At 33.3% G+C, this 16,387-nt stretch overlaps 1 protein-coding gene across 5 annotated transcripts in view; it reads left to right on the plus strand.

The window, feature by feature from the left end:
• Nucleotides 1–16,387, plus strand: part of Dh44 (corticotropin-releasing diuretic hormone 44) — a 445,815-nt gene that overhangs the window by 421,863 nt on the left and 7,565 nt on the right. The window contains exon 4 of one of the 5 annotated variants that reach the window (XM_072520721.1): nt 3,436–9,536. The exons of the other annotated variants lie outside the window; for them this stretch is intronic. Coding sequence (XP_072376822.1) covers nt 3,436–3,645 — 210 coding nt within the window. The 3' untranslated portion in view covers nt 3,646–9,536. Of the gene's footprint in view, nt 1–3,435; nt 9,537–16,387 lie in introns of those variants that run through there. 5 annotated transcript variants of the gene reach the window in all.

Genomic DNA, 16,387 nt, shown 5'->3' on the forward strand with positions numbered 1-16,387 from the left:
TCAATGTTGAATCTGTCCAGTACTCTATTATCGCAAAGGATATGATCGACCATGGACATTCCACTGTGACGAAAGAACGTAACTTCGTTGTTTGTGATTCTAAAAATGGCACGGAATTTTACCTGGAATATTTGTGGAGGTATCACCAAAGTGAGTGTATCTGCTATTGAGGTCACCCATTAAAACCGCATTTTCGAATTAGGAAAAGTACTCGACAAGTGGTAAATAAAGAGGTTGATTTTGAGGTTTATATTATGAGATTATCGTAAGTTATTGTTGTTAGCTAGGTTGATGTCAACTGCCAGGTAATAGATGTCATGGAATTTAATGTGTGGAGGAAGGATGTGAGGAGAATTAGGAATGTTTTTTGTGGATTAGTAAGCCATTTCCATGATTAAACTGGCTTTTTGGTGTATGGTATGATGTGTAACGGCAAAAATTAGGAGTGTGTGTAGACTTCTAAATATTTTTGTGTTTTATTAAAAATTTTTAGCATGTTTCCGCATAACACCATCTATTTTCTTTTCTTGATTTGGATAAAGTGTAAAGGCCAGTTAGATTGTTGTGGTTGTTTTAATTATGTTAACCAAAATCTCTTATGGGAAGACACCTTGGGATTAGCTATATAAAGGGTTCGTACTTGAATATCTTCTGATTCAATTTAAGAACTGTATTTGCATTTAAATTCTTTGTTTTTGTTCTTCTGGTATAAGAGCCGTCTACTCTACATTGATCTGATCGATTAAACACTCATTGCTCTTATATTTGCTCAATTTGAACCGTCTCATAGCAACACTGCGCAAGTTCTGCCGAAGCTCCCTAGCTTTGCTAAGTCCTCTTCTGGGCACTTTTTTGTCTTCATGCCCATTTTATTCCCACGAGTTTAGACGAAATAATGTCAAGTGCGGTAGGGCGCCCGGACTGTCCTAATGAAATAATTCCCAACAATTATTCAGCTCTGCAGCATCGCTTAAGCAACACTTTTCTTAAATCTCGCCGTATAATAAGCCAGTTTTGCTGCGGCTTTCTAGTAATTTACTCATTGAGCATGGTATAGGTATGCTTATGAGTATTTTGTGATTATGTGTATGAGTTTATAATGCTCAATCAACAAATTTGCAGATTATCATAGCTGCTGTTATATTATCATGTGATCAATTGATCTGCGGTTGATTATTTTGTTATATATTATTGGTTATAAAGTGCCGTATTGTCCTTCTTATATATCTATAGGATAATAGGAAGCGTCGTGTCGGGGATAAGAATCAAGCATATCCTGTATGGAATCCTACTCAATATAGAGCCCCCATTCTTCGTCTCAGGTCTAGAAGGTATTCAGTGGTTTTGGCCTTATTATATTTCATATAACAAAGACAACAATAAATACAGAGAGATAAACCACGAGATCAGGAAGATGATAAAGCAGGTAAAAGAAAAATACTTTGAAGAGAAATGCAAAGAGATCGAAGAACTTCAAAATAAATATGATCTGTTTAACCTACACAAGAAAGTTAAAGAACTGGCAGCACTAGAAAAACAAAATCCAACTCGTGCAATTCTGGATAGACACGGGACTACTATAACACATACAGACCAGAAAATACAAAGATGGCAGAATATATCAACGAATTGTTCGATGATGAAAGAGGAGATCTGGAGCACATAGAACTTATGTCAGAAGAAACAGGTCCATGTATTACAAAAGAAGAAATATGACACGCATTAAAAACAATGAAGAGTGGGAAAAGCCCTGGACCTGACATGCTTCCTATAGAAATTCTAAAAATTCTAGATGAGAAGCACATTGATGTTTTAGTGACACTCTTGAACCAAATTTATAGTTCGGGCGTATTACCCAAAGAGTGGTTAACGTCGATTTTTATTCGTCTCCCCAAAAAGAAAAACGCAGGAGAATGCAGCGATTACCGCACCATTAGCTTGATGTCTCATGTGCTAAAGTTACTACTAAAAGTCATTCATAACCGAATGTATCACAAACTTTTTTCACTTAATATACTGATACAAAGATGCCTGGACGTGAAGCAAGATATATACGTATGTTTTATTGGCTATAATAATGCATTCGATAAAGTACGACATAAACAATTAATGAATGTCCTGAAATCAAAGAAGATCTACAACGACCTCAGGATCATATCAAATTTATGCTACAAACAGCGAGCAAAAGTACGTGTTAACGAACAGCTGTCAGAAGAAATTAAAATAAGATGTGGAGCGAGACAGGGATGCGTATTGTCGCCAATTCTTTTTAATGCCTACTCCGAAGAGATCCTGAAAAACGCTCTTGAGGGTGAAACAGCTGGAATAAAGGTAAATGGAGTTCCCATTAACAACGTTAGATATGCGGACGACACTGTGATCTTAGCCGAAAATATTGAAGATCTTCAGAGACTGGTGACCAGAATAGCGGAGTATGGAAAAGAGTATGGTCTAACAATGAATGTCAAGCTGTGGGTGTATAGAAGAATTCTGAAAATATCGTGGACAGAACACATCACAAACAAAGAGGTTCTGAGAAGGATGAATAAAGAAATAGAAGTTTTAAATATAATTAAAACAAGAAAATTGGAATATCTCGGACATACTACACGTGGAGAAAAATACACCTTGCTCCAACTGATTATACAGGGAAAAATACAAGGAAAGAGAAGCATAGGGAGGCGTAGAATGTCATGGCTGCGCAACCTGAGAGAGTGGTACGGATGTACATCAAATGATTTTTTCAGAGCAGCCGTCTCAAAAGTCCGAATAGCTATGATGATTGCCGACCTCCGCCGCGGAATGGCAAAAGATATTTCATTTTTCAGTAATATATATGAGTTCCTTATCTTAGTATTTAATATAGTCATATAATAAATATTCATTGCCTAAAATACAAAAAAAATTGAGGAAAAAAAAGAAAGTTCAAATGGAAAGCATTCACGATCAAATATTCCCAGGATCAAACATATTTAGAGTAAAAGAAGAGCAAAAAACTAAGATAAAATAAAAAAGTTATAACTTAAATTTTTAAAAGGGTTAATAATCAAGATAATAAAAACACTAAAAATAAAAAGGAGATAAGAATTAACGCAGTCTCGTAAAAGTGATGAGAAAAATAGATTAAAAAAAAAAGATGGTATAAAAAAATAGTCTTTATACATATATATCAATATTGTGCCACTACCTACCTTTCTTGTGTTCTATTATTATTGAGATTTTATTTAAAAATCTCATTTTTCAAACTATGTAAATGTTTTTTATATATTTTCGGAGTAAGATACTCTTCATTATTATGAAAAATATAGAAATATTAATTACTCAAACCGTTACTTACTACCATACTACTTACAAACTAACATGTAAAACATAATATAATATATATTTTTCAAGAAACACAGAAATTTATTACTAACGTTTTTTTTTCTTTTACAGGAAAACCACATCAAGAAAATCCGCAACAAACGATACAACATTGACGTAAACCCACAAAGAGTAGCCAGATTTTACAACTTCGACGAATCTCCCTCTCTTTCTATTAACGCCCCCATTCAGACACTCAGAAAAGCCTACGCCTATGGCAAACTCCGCGACAGAATCAAGAACAACAGGAAATACCTAGAAAGTCTAACAGACACGCAGTAATTTGCTTCTAGAGAAAAACAAATAGAGATAAAAAGAGTTTTAATAATTTGTTATAATATTGGCAGTGAGTATGTTCTTCTTCGAGGTTAAAGATCTTAATGGCGTATTAGAATGAATTGATTTTGTACAATTATTTGTTATCAATAAATACTAAATGCTTACACAAATGTTTACAATATTATACCAATAAACCATTAATTAAATAGTTTAATAGTTATGGTGCAAACAACCACAAAGATGAAATTTACTTTTTATTCAAAAAACCGATCAATTTAAATGTGTATCCAACACAATTTTGCATTTTGAAGGAAAAAATCTGTTAGGAAACCTAAACATTTGTGAGACTAACTTATTATTGTTTTATTATAAATATATTAGATATATTTTCTCTATAGTATTTGTAGAAAGAGATCTATCTATCTATTTCTATATTCAGAACGTTTGGATTCTCTAATTCTACTCCCAAAGAGACATTTAATCTTCTAGTCATTCCTGTATTAAAGCTTTTGTCTCATCCAGTTCCATTATGGTACTTTTGGGTCTTTTATAAAATATGTTAATGATTTTATATGTTTAACTTTGCCAAAGACTTTCTTATAGTCACTGAAGCCAGAAGTAAATGAATTTTTGCTGGTTGTGCACCATTATAATAAATGAAAATAGTCTATTCTTGCATTGTTTAACTCAATCAAATATTTCTAATACGCTATTGCCATTTTTACTTGAATTCAATAATCAAAAACGTTTAAAACATTATTTAAATAACCATAACTTAACTATAAGAACAAAGAGTAGTGAAAATAGTAAAAAGATATTCAGAAGATTGACAATCTTCCCTGTATTACAACTCTTATCATTTGTTTACTTATTCGGACGTCGAGGCATCATTCCTAGTCATAATATTTTGATCTGGCTATTTTGTAATGGTTAATATCTTAATTAATTTCTTTGCGTGATTTGTCAGAAATTAATAACTAAGAGGGCGCAAGTCTTCACGAATAATTTATTATGTGTTGATTTGAATATAAAAGGACAGTTAATATGCATGTAGAATCAAGTGCAAAAATATTGGTAAAATAACAAATAACTGATGCAGTTATTGTTGTCATATATATTTTCTTCCTTTTTTAGTGCCTCTCACTTGTGATATTGAATAGCTGTACAAGAACCAATTCCTTTTTTTTTGCATAATGATTTTTCATAAACTGTATCTTAAAAATAAATAATTTGAAAATAAAAAATTAAAACTTTGTTTTTAGTTTTCACAGGATATAGTCAACGTCAACTTCTAATAAAGCTTATGTTACGCTGGAACATAAGATTTATTAGAATGGTAATTTAAATTTAATTGTTTGTTTGCCAACTAGAAACCAACCGAAGATTGTATTACCTCTTTTAAATTCTAAATAAACTCCTGTTTGAGACAGCACCGTTACTGTGTCTAACTGGAATTTAGTTGGGTATAAAAAAAGGAGTATCTTCGATTGGTTATTCAAATTTTCAGAACACACAATTAGTTTAAAATTAAAGTTGTTTTGAGGAAGCTTATATTTCAGCTAAACATTTCAAGTTGAGTATAATCTCTGGAAATAAAAAATAGTGTTCTGTTTTACACTTTTTTTACTGTTGAACATATTTCGATCAAGAATACTATAAATAGTTTAAATAAAGTTTGTATCCCTCTTTTATTTGCTTCAACGTTTATACGTTTGCAACACTTTAGAGTTTCTATGCACATTTTAAAAGTTTCTATTATCGCCACATTAAGTATTGGGTCGTCTATTTCATATAAAAGGACAAAATAGTCTAAATTTCTAATTTTTATAACTCAACAACTCTTTTGAATGGTCGTTAACGCAGGTCAGTTGTGTCAGCAAATTTGTGTTGGAATGCTGTGCATTGTCAAGTGCAAGCTTTTGTAAACTTTTTTAGTGATAGATCACTTCAAATATATCTTGAGTATATGCTTTCTGATTTTATATTCAAAATGGACGTTTAAGATAATTTAAAAAGCATAAAACAATATTTTGGAAATATATTTTGATAAAGAACAATAATATGCAGTATATGTAGGTAAAAGATTAAAGAATTTTTAAAAATATCTTGGTAATGCCGAACTGGAATAATAACAACAAAAAGCTGTATATTTATGATGAATCTAACATTAAATGTCATGCATGACTGAATTCCTTATGTGGTTCTCTATTTTTTGTTTATTTGAATTTGTGGCTAGTATCTTTCTTAATCGTTTCTCTATTGTCTTTTTTATCTGATGTTACTAATGTATCACAAAAATTCCAAACCATTTAAGATTCCAGTTTAATGTGCTCTCTGATTCCTATTCTTCTTTTCTTGTATTTACATCTTAATGTATATTTACTTACTCTAATATAGAAGTGAGACAGCCTAACATGAGAAAATATTTTTTTAAAAATGGACATTTTAAAGTTATATATTACTGTGTCGCAAAACTGTACTAATAAAATAAAGATTGGCAACTTCTTCAGTAGACGCAATATTTATTTTTATTAAGAAATGTTAAAGATACTTTAAAACTCACTTTAGTTGTTTGTTTAATTGATAAATATTAGTACTAATTAACAATGAAACAAAATTATTTATATTAGAGAAAATATATACACAGTGCCAGTGAAATTGGTCCAAATCAAAAATTCTCTTCTCTAGAATCTTTTTCTTGTTGTCAATGTTGTATATCTTCTTTTACTCATATATTTAGACTGATTTGATAAAAAATCAGATTTTAATCTTCTTCTTCTCGTAGTTTCTTCTCCTATCTTAGGTTGACTATCATCACAGCTATCCGTACCTTATTGGCGGCTACCCAGAAAAGATCTACTGAGCTGCAACTATACCACCCTCTTAGGTTTCTTAGCCAGGAAATTCTTCGCCTTCCTATGGATCTTTTACCCTTGATTTTACCTTGCATTATGAGCCTTAATATCTCATATTTCGCACCTCTGGTAATGTGGCGTAAATATTCCAGCTTTCTTGTTTTGATGTGCTTTATGACCTCGCAATCCTTTTGCAGCCTTCTTAATACTTTTGCATTTGTTACTCGTTGGGTCCATGGTATTTTTAAAATCCTTCTATAGCACCACATCTCAAATGATTCCAACTTCTTTATATTATCCACTTTTAGTGTCCAGCTTTCTATTTTATACAACAAAGTCGAGAACACGTAGCATCTTAAGGCTCTTATCCTCAGCTCCAGAGGAAGGTCTCTATTAACAAACATTGTTTTCATTTTTATAAATGCTTGTCTTGCAATTTCAATGCGTGTCCTTATTTCTCTACCTTGGTCATTGTTTCCATTTACCCAGGTTCCCAGATATTTGTAGTTTTTCACTCTTTCTACTTGTTTTCTCTCAATATCTAGCCTTCCTACTGTATATTGCTTAGAAATAATCATGCACTTGGTTTTCTTAACGTTCATATGCAGTCCATATTTTATACTGACTTGATGGAATCTATTTACTAAGCGTTGCAGTGCTTCTAGACTCTCTGCAAAAACAGCGGTGTTGTCTGTAGATTTTAATACAGAGTTTTAAAAAGTTTAAAAGTACTCATATCAATATTGTGAAATATGTTTCTATGTAGGAAGAAATTTAGTTTTTTTGTATTATTCTTCTTCTCCTAGTGCCGTGCATCTATAGTGCGTTGGCAAATTATCTTAAGGCCAGACCTCTATCTTTTGCGGTATGCAAAAGCTCACTTATGCCTGTCCAGTTCTTTATATTCTGTAAATACGGCATTCACGTGTGACCTACTTATCTTCTACCCTTAATCTCTTCTTGGATAATTAGTTAAAGGATTGCGTATTATTTTCCTCTCAGGATATGGCACAGGTATCTAGATTTTCGTACCTTGTTCAAATTGAGTTACTCTCTTTCTCTTACCCTTTCTCTCTCAGTATTAGCTTTTCTTAAGCCTTTCTCGTTTCTCATCCTATTTCTCCATGGTATGTAAAACATTATTCGCAAAGTCCGTCTCCAACTTGTCTTGTCTTTATACGTTCTTGTCTCCATGCCGTATATCAATGTAGACTCTACATATAATTTAACCGTCCTATAGCGGAGAGTGAAGGAAAGATTGCGGTTACATAATAGCGACTTAAATTTATTTGAAGCTTATATTACTTGTTCGGTGCGGCATTTTATTTCGTGACGAGGATCCCATTGATCCCATCCATTATCATTTCCAAGTATTTGAATGCTTTCACTTGCTCTATTGGAGCATTATCTACTTAACGTTGTACTCCTAAAAGTACGTTTTTTCCTATTTTTTCCAGCATTTATCTTCAAACCATATATTTTTCCTAAGGTATTTATTTTATTTAACATTAACTGCATACTCGTATCATGTTCTTTGTCTGAGATTACCGCGATGTCGTTGGACCTTTTTACCACACTCAGAGCCTTTAAGTGCCTCTCTAACATTCTCTACATAGAGATTGAACAGCACAGGAGACAAAATAGACCCCTGTCGCAGCCCTCTTAAAATTTCAAATTCCTCTGTGCTTATTGATTGATTCAGCTTCACCCAATGTTAGCGTTGTATAGCATTTTTATCATTGCATCGTGTTTTACGGTGTCACACGCTTTTTTATAATTGAGGAATGTGATGAATATATCCTTTCGTTGGTCCATGCAGTTTTGTACAAGCGTATTCAAGCAGAAAGCTGCTTCACGTGTCGCCGCTTAGCTCTTCCAGCTTTCTGAACATTGTTGTGTGGAAGATGCGAAGAAATACTTTAAGCAAATAGCTCATTAAACTGATCTTTTGTTTGTGGTCTTTGCATTTTGTCGCTTTTTGTTATTTGGAGATCACTATAAAAGTTGAATAAAGCTAATATGATGGAATGTGGCCGGTGTTATATATATATAGCATTCAAAATGATTACCAACATGTTAATGTTGTCATCGTTTTATGGCTTCCGTAGTAATATCATCTGCTCCAGGGGGCTTGTCCAGTTTTGCTACTTTTGAGTAAACTTTTTTTTTTATTTTTTTTTTGTATACATAAACGTCAAGAGAAATAAAACAATGAAAGTTTAGTCACACTATAAAAGTTTAAAAATCATGTTAATATGCGTACCGATGCCCACTGTATTGTCGTTTAAGATCGATTTTCTTAAAAATATCCCACGACATAAATATTTTACCAAACAAAAACAACTGTATACTATTTTTCGCAAAAAATATCAAAATATCTAAAATATTGCATAAAAAAAAGCAAAAATGAATAAAACATTGTTTTTTTTTTTGAAGAAAGAGATCTTTTATATTTGATACCCAGATATATTATGTCCTCTTATATACAGTTTTTTACTTCCTTTACAAAATCCAAACCAGATCAGAAATACTATTTCAATATCGTAAAATCCGTTTCAAGTACAATAATCACAACTCGCATGCTATACAATGACATTATTCTCTTCATTCTAGTCATATTAATTATAGTATTTATTTATTTATTTTAGTTGTAAGTCTAAACAGTATCTTATATGCAGTATTAAAAAATACCTCATGTCAAAAGTTTAGTTATTAGACAGAAAAGAGCCTACTTAGTTTTTTATTGAGTGTAACATTCAACGATATAAAATTTATTTTTTTATCATCACATCAAAAGTTTCTTTTGGTATAATTAATTAAATTTTGATTAGGGTTAATTACAAATGTTTGATCGAAAATAAAACTTACTGTTACTTCGTAAAAGAAACCTGTTCGCTGACTAGTAAAATGTAGATTTTATATCGTTGAAATGGCTATACTTTTATTTATTGTAAATCTAAATATATTTGACTATTTTGTATGCAATTTTGTTCAATTGTAAATGTTTGTTGCTGTAATAAATAAATTTCCGTAAGGCAATACATGCATTTTGATTTTCTAATCCCATTTACAATATTTTATTAATAGAAAACACCGATAAATACATGAAGCTTTAACAACAACAATGGATTTCTCAGCAGCAACTATCAGAATACAAAATGTACTCATTTAGAACTTTTAAATAATCCACAACACTATTTAACCTGTCTCTCGAATATGTGATAAGATAGTTGAATACAGAAAGAGCTAATCTCCTAATAAATAAATTAATACAGATTGCCGCCTATGCCGATGACATCAGCATTATGTTTCCCAGAAAGGAAGAGGCGGCAGAAATATATTCACAATTAAAAACAGGACCAAAAGAGACCAGACTACAAATAAATATTCAAAAGACAAAAAGCTAACTCAGGCAAGAGTTCGGAGAGACAGACGCACAGTTGAATTACAAGACGATTGTTGTGATTTGTCTCCTTTCTGCAACACAAGTAGCGGACCAGACTTTGCAACTGGCTAAGTATGTAGACTTGGATTAAATAATGCTTCGTCGAAACAATTTATTTTACGTTGAACTGTTACAAAAGATATTTATTTACAAATGTATTTAACTAAAACTAAAACTTCTTATTTTTCTGCTATTTGCGAACAAAAATTTACGTAGAGCGCGTGTATTCACGAAGTGAAATTTTTACTGTCCGGCACGGGAACCGAAAGAGTAGTCCGGTGCCGCTGGAATGACCATTCCGCGTGAGAAACGAGAGAGGAGTCTTGTTATACGAATGGTAAGAGGTCGAGATGAACCTACTGTCAGGTTCGGGGACCAAGAATGGAGTCTCTGGACGCTGCTTGAATCCAACATTTTATAGGAAAGAGAACCGCCAAATTTCAACCGTCTTTAACGAACTTTTAACGTTTTAACCGTGGGTTATAATAAGCCACTTTTTCCATACATTTACGAAGAAATTACATAATAAAACAATAAAACTAAAATATTCAATGCCCTTTTACGAGTTCCGAAAACAAATAAACAATACTGACCCAGTTCTAGGTAGACAAAAAGACTTGTTTCTTCTAATGAATTAGCGAAGGGGTTTAATTAGAAAAACATTCATGACCAATTTTATGGTGGTCGTAAAAATGATAACTTTTTATATTGTTATATATTGTGAAGAGAATTAGCGGTAACATAATATCGAAGCGTGTTTAGATACCAAAAGAAACAACCTGTTTTAGCAGGCGTCTCAACGGAAAACGGACGAGACAAAAAACTCGTTTTATTTGAGCTGAGATATATCGAAAATAAATAAAATTTTCTTGTTTTAATATTTGTAACAAAAATATTGAGGGATTATTGGTAATATGTCTAGACCTTAACAACGATATTAACGCGGTAGAAGTTTCATATATCTAGGAGTTGCATTAAGCACGGACAGAACACAAGAACCATAAATTCAAAGAAGAACAGTAAAGAAAACAAAGCTTATTTTTCACTCGCCCATTTTCCCAAAAAAAAGGCAGAAGTCTTAGAAAGAAAAGTCTTATGAAAGATATTTAGCCTATTAGCAAAAACGGAGAAGGAAATCCAAGTACAACCCTGAACTCTACAAACTTTTCCTAGAGGCACCGATCTCAGGATTCGTTAAACTTCGATGGGCTGCTCATTTAGTGAAAATGAAGGCCGAAAAATTACCGAAAATGGCCCTAGATAGTAAAATGCAGGCGCAAAAACAAAAGGAAGGCTATGGGAAAAAGTGGGAGGATGAAGTGGCAGCGAAAGCGCAAAATTTGCTAGACGTCAGAACCTGGAGAAGACCGGCGCGGGACCGGAAAAGTTGGAGGCATAGTTTGAAGAAGGCTTGACTTGGGTTGTAGTGCCATTGGGTAGAGAGATAAATATATTAAACATATACAGTGTAGAACAGCGAAATAAAATAAAAAATCCAGAAAAGTAACAATTTTAGATTTTAAAATTTCATCCTATTGCGTAATAATTTCATTCCTAAATTTAACATGTTTAAGGTGCGTTTAACTACCTGGTTTCCAGTCTGACCAGTTTGTAATGTCGCCAAGGTAACCAATCACGACAAAGATTGTTACTTTGGCCGGCCAACCACAGCGCATGTTATTAACTGCGCCGTCATTGGCCTCTCGGCGGAAGTGTGCTGCAAATGCTCAAACACGATGTGTATAAAAGAGCAGCACATCTTCCGATCGGGATCCAGTCGTCTTACACTACTAGCCCCGTTAGACCTTGTTGACTCGCTGTGCTACCACGCTACTTTTAGTTTTATTATTTAACCAATATCCTGCTTTCGTCGAAGACGTCGAACCTAAGAAGTATTGTCCAATTTGGAAGTTAAATTATCAAGAGTACGAGAATCGGCGTGTCGACTACAAAACGCTTCCTGACAGTAGAACACGACTTTCTGAGATAGAAAAGACATTGGTCTTAGATTTATTTCAAATTGTGTCGAACAGCGTTATTTGGGCCTGTCACGGTAAAGAGCGAATAAAAGCCCCGACGGGGGCTTGTAATTGCTTTTCCGATAAGGTCGAGCTGCAATAACACTTCGTCTCCAGAAACCTTATGGAAATAGTAACTACAGGAATTACTGTTAGCGAAAGGTAGCAACACGAAGCGATTGGCAGCAGGATGAGTCGACATTGCCGGCATTCTTGTGCCTCTCTCGAGGAGAGGGAACGCGGCTACACGAAGTGAGAAGGCCGAAGTCTCTGTGGAATTTGAGGTATACACTACGCATCAGAATTCTAACACAAATTAAGTCATTGTAAGAAATATTGTCTGTAAGAAAGCTCGAACTGTTAGAGAATTCTGATTGCCGGTGGCCCCTCACCTACCACAAAGGCTCGGCGTAACTTCTCGCCCGTAGAGGCCGGTATTCAAATTTAACTCCTTGAAACGAAGATGGACTCTCGAAACTTGAGATCCTCTTCGAGAGCGGCGCGGCGGTCGTAGATCGTCCAGAAATCCCTGAAAACGCCGACTCGTTCAAAAGTTTAGAAGATTTAGTGGAATTTATATTTTAAAGTTCTTGAAAAATCATAGCGAAAATTACTATTACACATTATATCATCAAAAAATTCATCAAAATAATAAATACACTTACTATGAGTCACATACAAGGATTGTAGCACTTCTACAGCATGATGTGCTAAACATAACAACAATTTGTAATATTATCTATAATAATTGGTAATCAAATCACGATATGTTGCAAAACAAATCATCAACCTGTTATGCACCATGAGATTTGCTAGTTCGTACTGATTTTCAGTTAAAATTCAGACAACCATTTAGTGACTTTAAACACGTCTCTGATTATATTTTATTGTTTGTCAATCTTTCAAGCCAATAAGATCTTACTGAGGCCATACCTTTTAAATAAAAAAAATTGTATTTTTTAATCAAAATTTTGGTAGAGCTGTATAATTGCAAAGAGTTTACCTCTGTGATATCGCTTAGAAAACTCTTTTCTCCCTGTATCATGGACACGATGGTATTACATCTGAGGATTAGGGAGCACAATATGTGGTGATGAACCAGTTCTAATGATTTGCCGATTGATTCTGTATGTGTCTATTTTATGTGTGTGCGTGTGTATGTCATTTTTAATTAACAAATCTACAAAAGATAACAGCTGTAGATCCTATGTCATGTTCTCAATTAATCCGCGGGCGTTTATTTAAATATAACTTATCCACATCGTATATATCCATAGAAACTTCTAAAGTACATTCATTTAGCAAATTCCCATCTGTAAATATGAGCACGTGTTGATATTCGCCGTCTCATTCGTCAAGAGGCTATTAAATATAACTTATTACCTTAAGCCAGACAGATTCTCTTGTTACAGATCCAAACTTGCCAGCATTTTAAATTCAAATTGTATCGTGTTGATTTTTAAGTTAATATATTATGTTATATTTATGTTATAGTTATTGTTTAGTTATTTACTGGTCGTGTTATTTTTTAGAGTTTAGTTTAATTGTGATATAATGATTAAATTTCAAGAAATTCTTACACTAACAGTTTCAAAAGTAAATGTTTACTTATCAGTTACACATCAGTAGAACCCTGTTTGGCTTTCACGTGCTTCTATTGACAATTGGGAATTTGTAAAATGAATACGGTATATCCTGCTATGAGTTCTACTTGGTTTAGAGTTTCATACCTGCAAGGTACTAGTAAATTTAGTAAGGATTATAACTAATCTTAAGCACTATGACAAACGTATGCAATTAAATGGTGGATAGGGAGATTCATAGCATCTCGGAGAGAGTTACATACATTATTTTAAAACTAAATTCACAAACCAGAATAAAGATTGTGTAGGTTTATGCTCCAACTGAAAAAGCAACTGATGATGAAATAAATACTTTTTACGACGACGTTAAAAGAGCTATAGACAACAAAAAAGAATCTAAAATAATAATAATTGGAGATTTTAACGCCAAAATTGGAAGAAAGATTGAAACCTCCGAAAAGAAGATTTGAAATTTCAGATTCGGCACAAGAAACGCAAGACGAGAAAAACTTATGAAATTCCTGGAAAAAGAAAACACGTATGCTATGAATACGTTGTGCAAAAAGAAACCCAACAAAAAGTGGACATGGACACGGAACTATTTAATAAAACAGAATATTTTCTATCAAACAGCAAAAGAATATTTGAAAACGTCACAACAATAAACAACATAACAACTGGTAGTCACCATCATATAGTTAGAGCAAAAATAAAGGTTAACATGAAAGAAGAGAGAAAAAGGATATTTAAAAAAACAATGGATAGATGCATTCAAAGTAAAAACATGAAGAAGAAGGCCTTAGCGGGTAAGTTCGAATCGGATCCTTCACCTAATCAAGACCAAATTAATGACAATATCAAAAACATAAATAAAAACCTTCTAGAAGCCGGACTAAAAGGTCGCAAAGAAAATAAGAACTAAAGAAGGCCAAATAAGCGACGAAACTAAACAACTAATAAAGGGAAGAAGACAACCAATAGCAGAAAACAAACGCCATACTCAAGTATACGTAGAACTTAATAAAGCAATTAAAAAAGAACTAAAACGCGACATAAAAAAATAGAACGAAAACTTAATTGAGCAAGATCATTGAAAACAAGAGAGGCCTAAAATGTCTAAGTCTTAAAAATTTTTAAAATTAAAGACACCAATAATAAGAAAGAGAAGGACAAATATAAAATAACAACACAGTCAAAGACTTTTGCACAGCTTGCAAAGCCAGACTAATAAATCATCAAGGGAGAACGTCAAAAGAAAAATAGATCAGAGGTATTACCAAATACAGAGGGATCGAAATAAAACGAGCTTTAAAAGAGCTAAAAAATAATAAAGCTCCAGGACACGACTACATAACTGCCGAGCTCTTGAAAACAAGCAACACAGTAACACTTCCTATTTAACAAAGCTATTCAATAAATATCTCCATAATAGCAAAATCCATAAAGACTGGAACGAGAGTCTAGTACTACTCTTACACAAAAAAGGGGACAAATGTGACCTTATGAATTTTAGACCTATATCGTTGCTCAATTAAGTATACAAACTGTTTATGAGAATTATTAACAATCGATTTAATTAGAAAATGGATAATTACCATCAGATGATCTGCTGACAATGAGAACACCGATACAGAAGGCAAATGAGTACCAACTACTATATGTCCTGGCTTCGTAAGCTATAAAAAGGCATTTAATAGTATCCAGAATGGTCCATACACCAAACTATTACTCTAATTGTAGAATAGATTCGAGATTCTCGAAGTTCTCGGGAAGAACCGAGTTGAGAATTGAATACTCGACGTTTCGGCACCCATTTTGGAGCCACTATCAAGAATGATACGGTTCCGTTCGAGGTCGGGGTCTTAATAGGCCTACTTCCCTCTTCAAAACTACAAATTGATGAACCTATGGCATCAACGTTATTGGCAACAAGTCAAACCAACTCAGATTCGCTATCGACATTGTGAATATAGCGAGCACATTCGAGGAATTACAAATTATGATGAAGGAAGACAATGAAAAAAAAAACAATGACAAACACAAGCGACACCAGATGTATAACTATAAATGGCAGTGAGAGAGAACTCGTTTAGGAATATATCTACCTAGGCCAATTTCTGAAACTTAACAAAGAAGAACCAAAGAGCAAGACTGAAGCATACTTAAGAACCGCAAAATACCTCAATACTTAAGAGCAAAGTGTTCAACCTTCCAGTGCATCCTTCCTATCATGGCATATGGTTGATAAATCTGGACTTTAACCAAGACAAATATGAAGAAACTAGCCATAACAAGAGGGGCAGTGGAAAGAGCAATGTTAGATATACGACTGTCAGATAAAAAGAGAAATGACTGGGTAAGATCAAAAACAAAAGTTGATGATACCACAACCAAAATTGCCAAACTCAAATGGCGTTTCGCAAGTGGACAAAAAACCAGCGTTGGAATGCCACAATAGAACACTGGAGACTTTACAAAGGTAGACGACCAAAATGAAGACCACAGATGAAATGGATAAAATAGAAGGAACAAATTGGAAGTGTTGTTTAGGATAGAGATCGATAAAAGGAGTTGGGAGAGGCCTATATCCAAAAATGATAGAAGGCTAAGAAGAAGAAGAAGGTAGAGACAGCCAGGATTTAAGCAAAAATTATATTTCTATGACAGTCAGTTGATACAGAGTCTTCTTTTTTTGACTCGTAGTCGTAACGTTAAATTTAAAATTTCAGTTGTCATAACTGCGTAAATAATAAATATATTTTAATAAAATGTTTGTCATTTTAATATATTTTAAGCTACTTTTAACTCAGTGGTACAGAAATCTTTTAAATAAAAAAATCGCTA

This window comes from Diabrotica undecimpunctata, chromosome 1 (assembly GCF_040954645.1).
Source record: "Diabrotica undecimpunctata isolate CICGRU chromosome 1, icDiaUnde3, whole genome shotgun sequence".
NCBI classification, from domain to species: Eukaryota; Metazoa; Arthropoda; class Insecta; order Coleoptera; family Chrysomelidae; genus Diabrotica; species Diabrotica undecimpunctata.